We start from the raw sequence: 18,149 nt of genomic DNA, 5'->3' as shown, positions 1-18,149 counted from the left end.
AAAATGAGCACACATACTCTCACACTATTGGTGTTGTTCCAGGCAAGTCTTCTGAAGCTCAGGCAGGAGCCAGGATTGTGTCCATGTACAGTATTCAGAGACTCTGCGTCCTTTTAGGTAAACAACCAAGCACACTTCCAAAACAAGTATTTCCCATTGCATGTTACATTTTTGCACACTAAAACACCTTTACTGAAAAAATAGATGTTGAATCGACTTAATTCGGAGCTGGACAATTAATTAAATGAATTTGAATAAAGGGACAGTGCATATTATTTAACCATTCAATGTCTGTGTAGTCTGTGGTACAAGGATCTTTGACCTTTTTGAAGCTGAGAGCTACTTTTGTTACGCATTATCGCCAAGCACACCCAGTTTGACATGAATTTCTAAAATAGCAACTTAGCCTGTTATTACTATGTTGTCGCTATGTTATTCAGGCTTCACTTCCTGTGGTTTGTCATAGGCAAGTCCAGCCTGGTGATGCCCATCCCTCTCCAGGCCATATTTTGGGGGAGGGGCTTGCAGAAGATGTCTCCTGAGCCGACTCAGATACATCACTTTCATCATTTGGTCGCTGTTTTTTTTCAGTGTAAAGCCTCATCCCACTTTTCAAAGATGTGCTGGATCACAGCATTGTTATTTATTGTCTAACCTTTTGCCAGCTTTTTACCGTTGGGGGTAGTGGAGGTTCTCCCGTAGCAGCAGGATGGTGAACAATTATGCCAGCTCCTTTTTAGGTGAGGCTCTCACTATGTAAATGTAATTTCTCGATCTAAGAGTGTTTTAAAACGGTGGTCCGCAACCTTTTTGTACCACCGACTGTTCATGCAGCCATGCCCCGAAATAATAACGATAGCTCCCAACCCTAGCCTAACACCTAACCTAACAAACATGGCAACAATTTTAAACATAACAATACCCCTTAAAAACCCCATTTACAAGCGCTTCACCTACATTTCTAGCACTTTTCAAACATTGAAAACACAACATTAAAATTTAAATATTTTCAAGGATTTTAAGCACTGGACCATTAGAATACTAGGCAGTGGCGGTTCTACACTAAATTACTCCCTGGGTGAGCCCACCTTCAATACATTAAAATAGCAAATACTTATCAATTAATGTTTAAATAGTAAATACAAATACACAACAAACATAATATGGCAAATATTGATCAAAAATTGTGATGATGTAAAGTAAAAAAAAAGTAATATTCTTTGATAATCGCAAGGCAAATCAAGATTTAAAAGTAAAAATGGATGGTGCTGCAATAGACGCTGTATCAGAAATTAAGTTTTTAGGGGTCATAATAGACAATAAATTAAGCTGGAAAACACACATCAGACACATACAAACTAAGGTATATAAAAGCATTTCAATAATTAATAAAGCCAAATTCCTTTTAAACTATAATGCATTGTATTTATTATATTGTTCTCTAGTTCTTCCATACTTAACATATTGTGCAGAGGTTTGGGGCGATAATTACAAAAGTTCACTACAGCCCCTTTTTATCCTCCAAAAACATGCAATTAGAACCAAACACAGGGTAGGATATCGATATCATACTATTTTTTATTCCTGCAGGCCAAATTATTATAATTAGATGATTTAGTAAAATTTTTCACTGCACAACTGCTATTTAAAGTCAGCAAAAACATAGTGCCAGAAAACATCCATAAATTATTCATTCGGAAAGAGGGAAATCATAACTTAAGGGGCTGTAGTGAATTCATAATCCCAAATGTGAGAACCACTAGGAAAAGTATGTGTGTGTCTGTGTGTGGAGTCAAGCTTTGGAACGGATTGCAAGACGAGATCAAACGGTGTCCAAATATTCACTTGTTCAGGTTTAGATACAAAGGAACATTCCCGGCGGAATACGGGATGAGGAGGATGGGGTATGAGTGGTGCGGGAGATTTGGAATAGTGCGTCTTGTTAACTTTGTGTTATTGTTGCTATTCCTATATCAAAACCGTTATTATCAATATCATTACGTTTGCTGTTATATCATTGGTATATTTGGTGGGCAAGATGAAGGGGTAGGTAATATAAGCATTTACTTCTTACTACCCCTTTTTGAACATATTATGTAATGTTATTTTGTTGTTGAGTTATTGTTTTTGTTATGTTTTTAATTTTGATGTTCGAATAAAGTTTTCATTCATTCAAACAAAAAAATGGATTTATGTTTTTATACAGCAAATCACACAATCACACACATTCGAAAACACACTAAAGATAATGTAGTTGTATAATAATAAGAAAAACAAAATCATCGATAATATCATCATAAGCAATCTGCGCCCCTATTTCGTGATTAATGCTGATTACAGCAAGGCCAGTCACCTCCATTTCACTCAGTTCTGAAAAATGCACAGCCTGTATTTTGGAAGTTATGAATAATGTGCATTATTTGGAAGACAGAATCTGACTGCTAATTATTTTATGTATAGTAATTCAGTAAATCCTCCCTATGCATAACAGCCCCCCAGGTGCAGCCCCTACCCTTTGCATTTCCTTGCTCGCACAGCTTGAGTGTCAGTCTGTCTGCAAACCATCACTGCAAAAAGAAACGTCAAAGCTGGAGCGAAGGGGCACCCATTTGAGGCAAAGTCATGTGCTGTTAGATAAACCAAAACCACTTTGTGGCGCACATTTATAATTATTATTTTTATTTTATTTAAGTTCTCGTGCCTCCCCTCATGTGACACAGAAAGAATGCCTCCCCGGGCAGCTGCCCGCCTCGCCCGTGCCTGAGACCGCCATTGCTATTAAGCATTGTACAATGAGTTTTTGGCTAAAGCCTTTCCCATAATGCTCCATTACAATTTTGTACAATGTGGCACCGTGAGTAGAAATAGTGTAATGATGAGATTAAACCTAATGCCTATTCGTATGTTGGATACATTTCTAGAGATCTAGTAGATGGGATATGCGATCTTGTCACAGACCAGGACAGGAAACTGAAATTACATCCCAATCGCGTAACGTTTGCTCACAGTTTATTGGGAGAGGAGGAATGCGCGCACACTCGATCCAGAGATCGATGGTGGTGGAAGTAGATTGAAATCAGAACGACGGAATGGTCAAAATCAAACAAATCGGGCTGAAAATAAAACAGGATCAAAACACAGGCAAAAACAGGGAATCACTGGGCTTAGCATATCACACAGAGTCTAGCAGGAGTTTCGCAGACGCTCTGACACCAGGCGACTCACAAGACCGCGTTTAAATAGTCCGGCAGCAATCTGTCAACGCGTTTCAGCTGGTGTCAATGGGCGGGGCTAATTGGGCGCCGTGGCAACTGTTACAGAACCTAGCGCCACACGGCGAGGACAAATTGGGCGCCATGGCAACCATGACAGATCTGGGTTTGATTCCTGTTGCATTCCGTGCTAAGGAAATCTGGTCAACGATATTTTTCAAATCATCAATTAATTACATTAAGGTTACATTAGGGTTTCTAAACACCAAGGGTCTGTAACATGGTGCCTGCAGGCACCAGGGTGCCCCCAAGGAAAGCTGAGGTGCCCACGAGCCTGCTCTGAGAATAGCTTACCAGTGCTGGGTCATTGTGATTTTCTAGTAAAGTGAATTTTTTTTTGGGTGGTTTCTTTTAGTCTAGATAGATAGATATATGGATACTTTATTCATCCCCGCAGGGAAATTCACATTTCCAGCAGCATCCCTGAGCTGAGAACAATACAATAATAGAGCAAAAAGAACACAATATACGAATACCCAATGTGACGTGCAAATGCCCACTGTGGCGTCTTGTATAGAATATCTAAATAGTGCTACACAGAATACATATTGCAATAAAATTCGGTAATATGCAATGTAGGGGGTGTGGTTTTTGTGGGCTTTTGCTCTGCCGGGTAGAGTTAAAGAGCCTCATGGCATGAGGAAGAAAAGATCTCTTCAGTCTGTCCGTGGTACAAGACAGTGACAGCAGTCTGTCGCTGAAACTGCTCTTGAAGGAGGCCAGCCTTCTGAGGAAGTAAAGTCGGCTTTGGCCTTTCCTACATAGAGCTTCTGTGTTGGCAGTCCAGTCCACTTTGTTGTCCAGCTGCACACCCAGGTATTTGTAGGTCTGGACAAATTCTACACATTCTCCTTTGATGGTTACAGGAACCGGGTGAGTTCTAGTTCTCCTGAAGTCCACCACCATCTCCCTGGTCTTGGTGGTGTTCAGGTGCAGGTGGTTTGCGTCGCTCCATCGGACAAAGTCCTGAATCAATTTCCTGTACTCCTCCTCCTGCCCATTTCTGATACATGCCACGATCGCAGTGTCATCGGCAAACTTTTGCACATGGCAGGACTCACAGTTGTACTTAAAGTCCGATGTATACAGAGTGAATAGGAACGGAGAGAGCACGGCCCCCTGCGGAGATCCTGTGCTGCTAACCACAGTGTCCGATGTACAGTATTGCCTGTCAGGTAGTCCGTAATCCATTCTACAAGGTGTGAGCTAACTCCCATCTCTGTCAGTTTCCTACTCAGTAGCAGAGGCTGTATGGTATTGAAGGCACTGGAGAAGTCCAAAAATGTAATCCTCACAGCCCCCTTAGCCCTATCCAGGTGAGAGAGGGATCAGTGTAACATGTATACTATAGCATCCTCCACTCCCACCTTCTCCTGGTAAGCAAATTGCAGAGGGTCGATGGCGTGACGGACCTGTAGCCTCAGGTGGTGAAGCAGCAACCGCTTCATGGTTTTCATCACATGCATGCTGGTTTAAGATCAGGTAATTGTGTAATTTTGTAACTGTAATCCTGTGCAGTCCTTTGAGACATTTTTGTGATTAAGGGCTATAAAAATAAATTTGACTTGACTTGATTTGACATGTGATGTCAGGGCGACCCGCCTGAAGTCGTTGAGTTCCTCAGGTCTTGATTTCTTTGGGACTGGGATGATGCAGGATGTTTTCCACAGCTGAGGGACCCTCACTTCTTCAAGGCTCAGGTTGAAGATGCGCTGTAGAGGGTCACCCAGCTCAGACGCACAGGCTTTCAGCAGTCGGGGGGGTACTCCATCTGGACCAGCTGCCTTGCTGGTTCGCACCCTCCTCAGCTCCCACACACCTGGGCTGCAGTTATTTTGAGTGGGGGGATGTCTTCCATGCTAGTGTCCAGAGGGGGAGGGGAAGGGACAATGTCTTCCATGCTAGTGTCCAGAGGGGGAGGGGGAGGGACAGCTGCAGTACTCAGGGGTGGGGATGAGGCGGAGTGGTCAAACCTGTTGAAAAAGTGGTTGACTCGCCCCACACCTACATCCACAGCCACACCCTGCTTGGTGCTGCAGCCAGTAATTGTTTTCATCCCTTCCCACACCTCCTTCATGTTGTTGTTCTGCAGCTTTTTCTCCAACTTCCTCCTGTACTGCTCCTTCCCTTTCCGGAGCTGGACTCTGAGCTCCCTCTGTACTCGTTTTAGCTCCTGCTGATCACCATCTTTAAAGGCCCTCTTTTTTTGGTTCAAAAGGCACTTGATGTCGCTCGTGATCCAGGGCTTGTTGTTGGCATAGCAGTGTACAGTCTTTATAGGAACAACATTGTCCATGCAGAACCCAACTTACAACAATTGACATAATAACATAGTAACAACATAGTGATAACAATATTATTTTAGAAACGCATTTCCAACTATGTGCCGTTTGCGCTAATCAGTAACGAAAAGTTGCTCTCAGCTTGAAAAGCATTGGAGACCCCTTGTATACACAACACAGTATAAGTCTGGTACCAAACGACCAACAGACCGGTACCGGTCCACAGACCGGTGGTTGCCAACCGCTGTTTTAAAAAATACTTGTTCGTACCAAAGTTCATGTATTTTTGCTTATTTTTTAAATCCATATTGTTTTTGTTTTAACCACAAGAGAAAATATTGAACACTGTCCCTTCAAATTTTGATTATTATGTAAATGGACAATTTGCCAAGTCGTGTATTTGAGAGGGAGAATTTACTTTGAATTACTCAAAGTTGGTGTTAAAATTTGAATTGTCCAAACTGACTGGAATTGAATAGTCTTTATCTTCATTGATACAGGGTTCGTACACCTTTTTAATGGCCGAATTCAGGAACTTTTCAAGCACTTATAACGTATACTTTTACCCTAACCTAAACCCTACCACTAACCCTAACCCTAACGCTACCCAAACGCTAACCATAACTTAAATGTCTAAATAATAGGATAATTGGTGAATGAGGAAACCGACTAATTCTGTTCGCGAACAAAACGGCTCTATGAGCCCTGTCTTGAAAGTTGGCTCTCCATCAATCAGGAGCTGATTCTCTTCGAGACACATTTTTTTCTCATGTGATTGGTCAAAATGCATTTTCTCTAGCAAATATGTGCTGTTGAATTTGAATTTCTTGAGTATTAAAGACTTTAAATTGTTTTGTATTTTAAAATTTTCTCTGTAGATTTATACATACAGACGCTCCCCTACTTACGACCATTCGAGTTACGAAAAACGTTGGATACAAACATTTTTGTTAGGATGTCGAAAAATATTTTCCACCTTTTTCTGAGTACAGAACAGTACTGTAGCGCTTATTTCCGCCGCTAACGGCGTGTGGCGCTGTGAGAACTCACCCAGCATCCACCGGCTTCCTCTTCTTGTCACAGAGACAGGACATGTGTAAACATACAGTACTGTATCTGCAGCGCACTAAGAACTTATTGTTTAATATCTCGTGCATGTATTCAATATGGTTGCTCTAAAGCACAGGTGTCAAACAGGCGGCCCGCGGGCCAGATCAGGCCCGCTAAGGGATTGAATCCGGCCCGCAAGACAGCACTCAAAGAAGCAAAAGAGAAAAATGAGTTGCAGGTTGAAATATGTAAACTACATGTTGCCAAAGCCAGGTGCCTCGGACAAAGACACTGTACTTGTATTTCTTCTCTCTCTCTCTCTCTCTCTCTCTCTCTCTCTCTCTCTCTCTCTCTCTCTCTCTCTCTCTCTCTCTCACCTCTTTTCTCCCACTTTCTGTCTCTTTAACTTTCTGTGTCTCTCTTTTTCTCTTCCTTTGTTGCTCTGTCTCTTTCTCTCTCTGTATCTTTTTAACATATTTTGCTCTAACTTCCTTTTTTCCTTTTCTCTCTTTTATCTTTCTCTCTTCCTACCCTTCGCGCTTTCTTTTCTCTTCTTCTGTCTTTCTATTTCTGTTTGGATTTCTTTCTTCCGCTCGCTTTCTTTCCCCCTCTCATGACTTCTCTTTTGTATCTCTTTTGTCTCTCTTTGTCCCACCCTCCCTCCTTTTCCCACCCTCTTTCTCTTATTTCTGTATCTCTTTTTCATTCTCTTTAATCTACTAGTCCGGCCCCCGACAGAATGTTTGTTCTATCGTGTGGCCCCAGAGTTAAAATGAGTTTGACACCCCTGCTCTAAAGTGTAAAGAAGAGGCGAGCCGTTTCTTTTGAAATGAAAGTGGAACAATAAAGTTTGATGCGGCTGAGAAAATGGTTGGACCTCTTTTTTTCGCCTCTTTCTACCACGGAGGAGGAAGTCGCCTAACTCTTGAAGCTCATCTTCCAAAAGTAAGTTAAACTTAACTTTATTCATCTTTATAGAGCATATTATCTTATTAAATGTTTATTTTCTAGTACAAACAATACAGGTTACTTCTACAAGCCTTCTATCAACCTTAAACATACATTCCATACAAAATATAGTACTGAAGCAACTTACGAACACATTCAACTTACGAAAAATTGTCCGGAACGTATCTCATTCGTAAGTAGGGCAGCATCTGTATCTTAATTCTATGTTCATGGTGTTTTTCATTGTTAACGTGTAAGTGTTAATTCTATTTTAATGTTTCCCTTTTTAAGTCATTCATAATAGTACATAATAAATAGTAATATGTTCATTAAACAACAAAAAACACCTAAAAGAGGCCCTTGGGAGCTGAAAGAGCCCAATTTTTGTAGTGAGCCAAGCCGAAAAAGACGGTTCTCTAAAAAGAGTCGGAATTCACAACTCTACAACAGACTATTGGAGTTCGATTTAATTTCTACAACTCACTTTATATTGTTAACTGTTGAGTGTTATTTAATCATATTGTTTTGTATGGTTTTTTTTTGCACTTCAAGCATTTTTATGACCTTGAAAACACAACATTTAAATTCAAGCATTTTCAAGGATTTCAAGCACCCATTTGAACTCTGAACAAGAATAGACATGACACGCCAGGACAAACAAAATAATCACATGATAAAGACTGAAAAGATAATAATGATATAAAATAATCGACAATTAGGCAATTGGGAAGACACTAATGAGGGTACCAAATGAAGTGAATTATTATTATTATTAGTATTATTATTATTATTAAAAGGAAAGCCTACCTGCAGGTGCTGCTCTTCTGCATTACTTCGGCCCTGTGGTATCCCGACAGTTTGCAGAAGCCGTCGTTGCTGTAGACAATGGGCCAGTCCACAATTTGAGCGTTTCCCAGCACAAAGTTGGTGTCTGCTCGGCCCGAGGGGACAAAAAGCAGAGGAGGCAAACACTTGCCAAGTTAATGTCGTTAGCATTTTAAAAAACTCAAGTTGGTCGGAAATATTTGGCATTGACCGGGATCAAAAGCAAATACTTGGGGTGTACTATAGGAGAGGAAAGGACACAACTCAAAATGATTTCAAGCATCTGTAAAGTAAAAATCTGAAAAGGATCTTATATCTACATCGGCCATATTTCATTTGAAGTTCGCTATTTGCCATAGTACATGCAGCCCAACAAACAAAAATGTTCCAAATATGTATAAATTGGTTTTTAAAAAATGACTAAATTTCTCTTTATTTGCTATTTTTCTCATGTATTTTATGTATCAAGGTATTGATTCAATTTTATGAAAATACAAATTCTGAGCTACCTGAATTCATTTTGAGTTTTTCAATGCACATTATCAAACTTAGTGATTTAAAAGGGGACATCGTCTACCACCTTGTTGTAATTCTTATTATTTTAAACCAAACAAATCAAATTACGTACATTTATTTTGAAGCATTTTTCAGGCAATGAATTGCCATTCAAAGAGCTTTGTATAAACAGTCCGTGTACAAAAAGACAATAAAATCATCTCCTTTATTCAACAACCCAAAACACTTAATACACGACACACATAAGAGTGAAAATACAATCCAAACAAAATAAAGAGTAATAGAAATAAAATGTGAATAATGATAAGGCACAGACTAACCATGTGAGGAAAGGGACCTGAGGGAGGCTTATCCACACTGATAGGGATGACAGCAGATGGCCTCAGGATTTCAGCCATTGAACCACCCCCTACCAGTGTGGGCACCCCAAATGAGGAAACACTAAAATTTATAAATAAAAATAAACACAACTGCAGAACATAACATAAAAAATGTGAAGTAAAATTAAAGTATAATCCAGTAAAAGATTACATTTTTATTATGGATTTGTAAATATCAACATTGTTTTGAATTCATAAACATAAATTGCTGCAATTCTCAAAAAAAAAATTTTTTGGGGTCATTTTTTATTTGCCTTTTAAATGTGCAAAAAATTGCAATTTTTTTTTAAAACACAAGAAATAAAGATAAGTATTTATTAAATGTATTTTTCCCACTAGTATTGTCAAGGTATACTGTATATAAAAAAAGCAATATTTTTTTTAACCCAATATGGCCCGCAACTTAAAAAGTTTGCCCACCCCTAGTATGGACATTTCTTTTCACTAGGGAAGGTATTTTTCTTTTTCTTCAGTCTAAAAAGGTTAATTCAACAGATGTTGGTGCATTTTTCTGGACTGAATCAAATCATTTCACTTTGCCATACATTGGGAAATGCATTGAAGCATATTTTATTAGAGATATTTATAATCGTAATGGCACATTTACAGTAATGACAAGATAATTCAGAAATGTGAAATAAAAACATAAAGATGTCTGTGTCATACGGTCACAAATCGAACTTTACCATGCCGTATTTGCCGAATTGTATTCTCACTAAACCAGATACGGTAAGTAAAACTCAGTTTGGCTCTAGGGCAGGGTCCAGACTTTCTCTTGTCAGCCAGTTCACATACCTGTCAACCTCCAGAGGTCCATACCCTTACAAACTGTCGTATTTTCCCTTACAAAATACAAAATAATCTTACACCATATTTTTTTCAAACTTGTCTATTTATGTAGTTCAACATGTTATATTGTACATGTGTTTCATTATATCATACATATTGTTAAGTAACATTTTGTTGTGAGATACTGAGTTGCTCGACACGAATAAGGTTTATTATAAAAAAGTTCAAAAATTAAGTAGCTTGAACGTTCACTGTAGAAGGAAAAAATACATGCAGATATAATTAAGTGGAATAATACATTTTCCTATTCAAATTATTAATTCATTTTCTGCATTAAATTATTGTTGGTAATATAATGATTAAAGGGATAACCACAAACCTGTCTTTTTTCATTTTCTCCTTTTGTACTTCCTTTTTTCTTAACTTCTTTATACAACATAATAATTCGTAATATAATGCATCAAAGCAGGTCAGCCGTTTGAGAGCCAGCTCTCTTTAATGAGTTGAGCCGAAAAAGCCGGTTCTCTAAAAAGAGACGGACTTCCTTTCACTACACAACTACCACGGAATGGTGCATGATTGGAAATCCCCAGGCGGCAGACGCATGCGCACAGTAGCATCAATACGCTCGCTTCGTTTGCAACGAAAAAAACGATACCGAGATATAGGCTACCGCGGCGAACTCGTTTGCCGTTTCGTGATAGTCGGTGTATACCGGATGGTACCCATAATTGACAAATTAGCGTTTTTCCGTACAGATTTTCTTGTACGTGGTACACGTCCTAAAATGCATAATAAACGTACTTTGTACGGCAAAAACGTACAGGTTGACAGGTATGAGTTCAGTACAGTAAAATGATTTCAACTTTTTTATAAATTTTTACTTTTGTTTTTAGTCTTCTGCTTTATCATTTAGGCTACTTTAGAGGCCTACCCTACATATTGTAATCACGTATGACAAGGGATCTTTTTTATACATAACATATCGTATTCACAAACTGGGCTTGAAACTGAATGCTTTAAGTGGTTTATTTTACTAGTTGAGTTAAGGCAGTTTTACACCTGAATCAACTCACCACGTTATACAAACTTAAGAGGGAGGTATGAAAAAAATACATGTTTTGCCATAATTGTTATCTTATCTGCGGTATTGATATTTTGAGCGTGTACTAAACTACAAACTTATCATCAAGGAAGTTCCTTTGAACTGTCATTTATTGATTGTTAAAATTTGCTGAAAACTTTTATTTTGCGAATCCATTCCAAAAAGAAAATAACGTTACTAAAAATAAAAAGGTTTGGTGTGAAATCAAAAAGAGGCATCTTTGGATGAACACAAATTACATAAAGGGAAAGGACAAGAGGAGCACATTTTGAAATTCATAGCACACATGAACATAGATACTAACACTCACACTTACAAAAACTCACATTTCTTTTATCATGTTAACTTAAGTCATGAAAACACAATAAAATGCACAAAATGTTCCATGCCAACATGTTATTTTACAACGATTAGATGGATGTTACTCTTGCGAAACCAATTTTTTTAATGTTGAGGCAAACTTGTTTTTTTATGACTAGAGCTCAGGAATTGGTGAGCTTTTTGTAGATCAACATTTATATTGGTATAGAACATTTCAATGAGACACTGCAATGAAAAGAAAGCGGTAACGTACGGTAAATAAATAGTGTCAGGGAAACATTGGAAGCTAGTTTAGAGCGTACTACCTGTCTGTCTATGTGACAGTGTCCATACTGAAATTTGTGAAAAGAAAAACAAGAGTTAACAGATTCATATGACAAACATCGGGTTGAATGTGTGACCAAAACAAAAAGGAAAAGGTGAAACGTGCCAACATACAAAACAATGAGAAAACTGGGAAGTAAATATGGTTCTTAAATTGTGACAGACAAAATACTATTTGCCTAACTACAACTTGAAGAAGGTGAAACTCAAAGGAGCTGTACGGATTTTTTAACTTTTTTTCTCGCGTCTGCCACTTCTGGCTTGTGTCATCTTTGCAGCCTCTGTCAAGCACGTTCATGATGCACGTTCATGTTGCACATTCAAGTACATCTTTTTTATGACCAAGTTTAAGCACTTTTAAAAAGCTTCTCAAGGACAATTTTTCAATCTTTCCAGTACCATTCAAAGAATAAATAATACCTTATCATATTGTTTTCAGAGGAAGAAATCCAGCGCCAAAAGGTTGTTTTTTATTCTTTTGACTTTGATGACTAAAATAAAGTCAATATCTTAGCTGCTAGCAGATACTTTGTGCTTGTTTACATTGTTCCTATAGATGATCTATGATCTTTTTGTGTCAATGGGCTGCTATAAACTGACATGATTTCAGCTATTCTGCTTCAACAATACACGCACAGCCTAGCTACGCCATACTTGTTTACAAACACGGAAAGGGCTCTATAAGTGTTGGATAATAATCGCATTAGATATGGAAGACAAAATCAGAAAGACAGTACTGTATGTATAAAAACAGAAACATCTTTCAAATTTGGACTAATTTTGATGATATTGATTGCTCTGAAGCAGAGTGCATTCAATCTTTTAATCTTAGAGACTGTTGATCTTTTGCTTTTTTTTCCTCATATTGTATTTATTTTTGGGGCGGGGGGAGGGTGCGGGGGGGTCGAGTAGTTAGGTTTTTCTTTTTTTTGCATTCAATCATTTATTTACAGCACATCCATTCATCCATCCATTTTCTGCTCTACTTATCCTCACTAGGGTAGCGGGGGTGCTGGAGCCCATTCCAGCCATCATCGCCCTGTGGGCAGGGGACACCCTGAACTGGTTAGCACAAAGACTTAATATATATAATTTATATTTGATTGTTTTGCATTTTCATCTGGAGGAACAAAAGCAGGACCAACTTTGGTGCCGAGGTGCTTAACTTGTATGGGTGTTTGGGCATTTGGGTTTGCCATGGTCAATTTTTTGTGTTTTTTGCTACTTTTTTCCTTTTTTCTTTTCTTTGTTTTTGTGTATGTGTTTGTCTTTATGTCGGTCACCCCTCTCGAGAATTTTTACACTTTATGGGACTTTGTGTTGTTGTTCAACTTTATAACTGTTCAGTGTGTAAAAAGAGAGTTTTCATCTTGGGTGCGACCAGTAGGGGACGGTGCTGCTTCGTATCACAACGCCATAATGAAAACCTACCAGAGCAGACTTGTCGCGTCATTTTCAAGCACCTTTTTCATTTAGTCGGACTGCCAAGAAACATGGCAATGGCAACAATTTCAAGCATTTTTAAGCACCTCACAGGAAATTTAAGCATTTTTCTGACCTTGAAAACACAACATTAAAGTTTAAGCATATTCAAGGATTGTACGAACTCTGATATCAGAACTGGAAAATTACAGAGGAAATTTTCATGAGTATTATTTTATCTGTGAGCCAGATGTACTCATGAAAACAGCCATATCTGGCTTGCGAGCCATAGGTTTCCGACCCATGATATAGGCCCTTATAACAGAACAAGGGAAGTCAGGTTCACTCGTAATGCATGTAGGTAGAACAAACAAACAAAAAAGAATCATGAAGATAAAATGCCACAAAAGACAACAAGAAAAACTCAAACGAGTGTGGGACTTTGTTTCATCCATCCACCTAAGCAGCTAGCGCTCTTTAAGATTAGCACTCTTGGCTCCCATGAAATCCAGATTTAGTGCCACTAATCCGCTGACCACCCAATGTCCCATTGTCTTTTGTTTTGAAAAGATGGATTTTCATCCTCTTTTGTAGATTTTGCCAATTCCAGATCTCACAGATCCACACATACTGTAGAGATCAGGATGAATGTGAGCATTTTCCCAGCGTTCCGATCAAAGGAACAAAAGTTGTACAAACCAACGTAGCTAATTACAATATTAAAATGCGTCACTAAGTATGTAGTCACGATCGCATGAGTTTTCCAATTTCATTAGTTTAATCATTTAATCATAACATGATTACTTTGATATACACATTACTCTTTTAGTTGTTGAAAAAGTATCCTATGCTTATACACATATTTCAATGAAGTGTACTTTCTAACTCTGTACTTTCCCAGTAATGTTTCCAAGTGCCAGTTAGAAAAGCCAGTCAGATACTGTTTGAACAAAGGTTTCTTGTGAAAGTTTCTGTTCCCGAAAAAATACAGCCAATGTAAGTTTCATTCTCTATTTTGTCAAATCCATGTCTTTTTCCTATAGGGGAGGGGCGAGACAGGATGACTGTATCCTGATCACTGGCCCCTGAGGATACTCTGTTATATTTTATTTTGTAACTTTGTAATAAAAGTCCTCAGCTGAACTGCTTCATTTCAGCTTTTTTTCTTTATCAAATTACACTGTCTGGTCCAGGGAGTTGAATGCAGGCAGACACGAATGTGTGAAGTCGAGAAAAAAAAATTATTTAGTAAGTTTTGCTCTTTAACTATGTGGTATACAAAGGCCGTCCTTGGCCTGGCTAAAGTTTTAACACTTACCACAAACGACCTCATAGTCCAATGATTAACTTATTTCTGTATGTCATGTGTATATGGTAAAATTGAGAGCAGCCTGTACATATTCATTACTGTCTGTATAAGATACACCAGAGACCTGTTTTGCTCTTGTGTAATTATGCAAGAAATTAAAAATGCATTAATGCAAGTGAGTGAACAGTCTTTCATCCGTTGATGATTCAAAGAGTTCTCATATAAAGTTGCTCTTTTTACATTTTGCATGTGATGATGATGATATGATATATATATATATATATATATATATATATATATATATATATATATATATATATATATATATATATATATATATATATATATATATATATATATATATATATATATATATATATATATGTACATACAGTATATATATCCACGAACCTATCTCCCCTATCTCTCTCCCTCTCTCTCTCTCCCTCTTTATATATAGATAGATAGATAGATAGATAGATAGATAGATAGATAGATAGATAGATAGATAGATAGATAGATAGATAGATAGATAGATAGATAGATAGATAGATAGATAGATAGATAGATAGATAGATAGATAGATAGATAGATAGATAGATAGATAGATAGATAGATAGATAGATAGATAGATAGATATAGATAGATAGATAGATAGATAGAGATATATATATACAACTTGTCATGTACTAAGCAAACTGCACTTCAAATGTTATATATATTTATTGGAAAACAATAAGAATATTTGTGTCATGTTATCTTCCTACAGAAGCCGTATATTTTTTTCAGGCTACAAAAGTTCGACTATGCTAATACGACAAAAATACAATTGCAGAACTACTACGAAAAATAATAATAAAAATAAAGCTACAGTTTTACTACAGCAATACAAGAACATTACGATTAAAGAAATACTACAAAAATTCTACAATGGAAAATTCTGCAAAAATTTGACTGCAGAAATACTATGATAAGGTACTAGAAATGGAATGGACTGAACCATTTTTCAAGGGGAATTGCAATTTTAATGATACTTTTACTTCAGTTTATAGCAAAAATACACTAACATTGTAAAAAATAATCGTACCCTATTGTCACAAAATATTTCTTATTTAAAAAATGTTCCCACTAGTATTGTGAGATTTTTCTTAAATTTATAAGAAGTTTATATTCTGTTTTTTTCTGTGATTACTCCATTGTCCAAAAACGGCACTTTAAAAAATAAATCAATCAATTTTACGCTATTTTTATATTTAGAACTCTAGATTTGATTTTTTTTTTCAAATATTTTTACTTCAATGTATATATATATATTGTTTTAGGTTTTTTTTCTTCTCTTATTTCTATTTTCATTATGAAATTGATTATTACTGTTATTACTTATTGATTGTATATGTTCTTACTATATTTCTATCCCTTTTCTTATTTTATTTAACTACATATTCAGTCGGGGGGTTTTGAGTAGGTTTGAATGTGTGTTTTATAAGTGGGAAATGTCATACTTACAAATGTTTTTAATGGCAACCCCTTATGTTTACTGCCTCCTTTAATCATCTGTGCCACTAGTAAAGAGAAAATATAAATGAAAATTTAAAAAAAGTAAATCACGTGAAAATTCATCTATACCATTTGTGACGCCCCTTCTCAGGGTTTCTCTTTTCCCTCACGCTGAGGTTTTTGAGTTGTTCTTTGCCCGCATGTTGTTTTAAGATCAGGTAATTGTGTAATTGTAATCCTGTCCAGTCCTTTGAGACATTTTTGTGATTAAGGGCTGTATAAATAAATGTGACTTGACTTGACTTGATATATGGCACTGAATGAGTTAGTAAGGAGAACAATTGCCTGAGTTTAACAGTTATGCATGTAGTGGTCAAATATTACACCCTGTCCATTTAACAAAACTCAAATAAATATTTTTATCTATAGGTATTGACAAGAAAATATTTTTGAGATGTACTGATAGGGTGTGGTGACCCGTTTTGAGGGGAATGGTGGCTGCAAGGGTTTTGATCTTAATTTGCAGCATTATTAAAACTGTGTATTTACTCTTTAAACCCATCATAAACGAGTCGCTAATTACTCTGTGGCAGTGGATATGTTGGGACTCAATGGATCAATACACTCAGCACACATGCGCACGGGCATTCAGACAACGCACACAAACAGGGGAGAGCGAGAAAGCTAGTCTTACCGTTGGAGCGCCTGACAATATTCTCCAAAAAAGTATTCTGAGGGGCCACAAGTCCCCTGCGGCCCCCTGCCATCCTGCCGCTTTCACTCGTCCTGCTCTGGGCTAAGGTCCATGCGATGCATGGTGCTGCGACGTAGCTGAGTTTGCTGCTGCATGTGCGGCAGATGCTCGCTTCCCTTCTGGCTCCCCTACTGGCTTCCCTTCTGGCTCCTCCTGTGGCTCCTTTTGTGGCTCTTTTTGAGGCTCCTCTTACGGGTCCCCTTTTGGCTCTTCTTTGGGACACTGGTACGGCGGTGCTTCATCAGCATCATCGCCAGGGAGGAGAAAAAGAGAGCTGGAGATGCTGACTTGGATGTGGGGAGGGGCTTCCCCGACTGTATGGGGACTTCCTCCGCCTCCTGTCTCCCCTCGTCATCCCGCCCACGTCTCGTGGAGTGGGAAGAGGGGCCACAGTGACACCTGCAGGATAAAAGTGTGCACACACTCTTAGTTATAGTTACTCACTAACTCTTCCAAAGAGTAACTGCGTTAGTAACACTATTGCTCTATTGTCAAAGTAACTAGTTACAAGGGAAATAACTGTATCTGTTATGTTAAAAAGAAGTTGTATGTCGAAGAATTTGAAATTTTATTAACAGTCAAGTTAAATAGAGAAGAACAGACAGATAGTTGTGTTATAGAGCCTTGTAATATTTCTTGCACCTCCCCAGCAACAATCTTAAACTTAAAGTGCCATAAAAATTTACAAGAAAAGGATGAATAATAGAATCACAATCATCAGTAAACAATAAAATGTGAGTTTAATAAAATACCTGAGACAACTGGTCAAGTAGACATATTCTACTGTACTTCAAGTACTTTGTTCACAACAAGAAAACACTAAAACAAAACCAAGTGGGTTTCACTGTTTAGAATGAATTGCAATATCAATAAATGCTCAAGTAGACATATGCTATTGTGATTCAAGTACTTTCACATAACAAAAGTAAACAGTTCCTCAATATAAAGTACGTTTAACACTGCAGTGTAAAATAAAGAAATCAGACTCTCACAATCTGAAACACTGGTCAAGTCGTAATAGGAAATGCATTTCTAAAATTTTCTTCACAGCAAAAGTGAACATTAAAATAATATAAAGTGACTATCCAATCTCTCTTTCTGTGTGATGTTATGTGCCTAATAACATAGGAACTACATAATGCCCCACTGTTATTGAGCATGTCCAGTGTACCCTTTTTGTTTACAGTTGTAGTTTATGGTTTACTTGGAAGTGACACGAAAGCAAACACATGACCATGCCAACACGCCTGGTCAAAATGTATTCAAAGTAATGCATCACTTTTGACCGTCAGTTATGGTAACGGCGTTGTAATGGCGGAATCTTTTTTTTTTAGGTTGGATCGTTACTGAAAAAA

General features: G+C 37.6%; 1 protein-coding gene across 4 annotated transcripts in view; it reads right to left on the bottom strand.

Annotated features, from left to right (window-relative positions):
• The window catches only part of kcnh1a (potassium voltage-gated channel, subfamily H (eag-related), member 1a), a 95,734-nt gene extending 78,658 nt beyond the window's left edge, over positions 1-17,076 (bottom strand). For 2 of the 4 annotated variants that reach the window (XM_088351940.1, XM_088351942.1), the window contains exons 1-3: positions 16,735-17,076; positions 11,794-11,820; positions 8,360-8,483 (exon numbers count right to left, since the gene is read on the bottom strand). In XM_088351940.1, the coding sequence (XP_088208066.1) occupies positions 8,360-8,483; positions 11,794-11,820; positions 16,735-16,807 (224 nt within the window). In that variant the 5' untranslated portion in view covers positions 16,808-17,076. The remainder of the gene's footprint in view (positions 1-8,359; positions 8,484-11,793; positions 11,821-16,734) is intronic. The other 2 variants (XM_088351941.1, XM_088351943.1) reach the window with 1 other exon arrangement.
• Between the last annotated feature and the right edge of the window lie 1,073 nt (positions 17,077-18,149).

This window comes from Urocampus carinirostris, chromosome 13, assembly GCF_059441175.1.
Source record: "Urocampus carinirostris isolate Australia breed hairy pipefish chromosome 13, RoL_Ucar_1.0, whole genome shotgun sequence".
Taxonomy (NCBI): Eukaryota; Metazoa; Chordata; class Actinopteri; order Syngnathiformes; family Syngnathidae; genus Urocampus; species Urocampus carinirostris.
The sequence above is the reverse complement of the archived record's forward strand: the minus strand, read 5'-3'. Positions and strand labels throughout refer to the sequence as shown.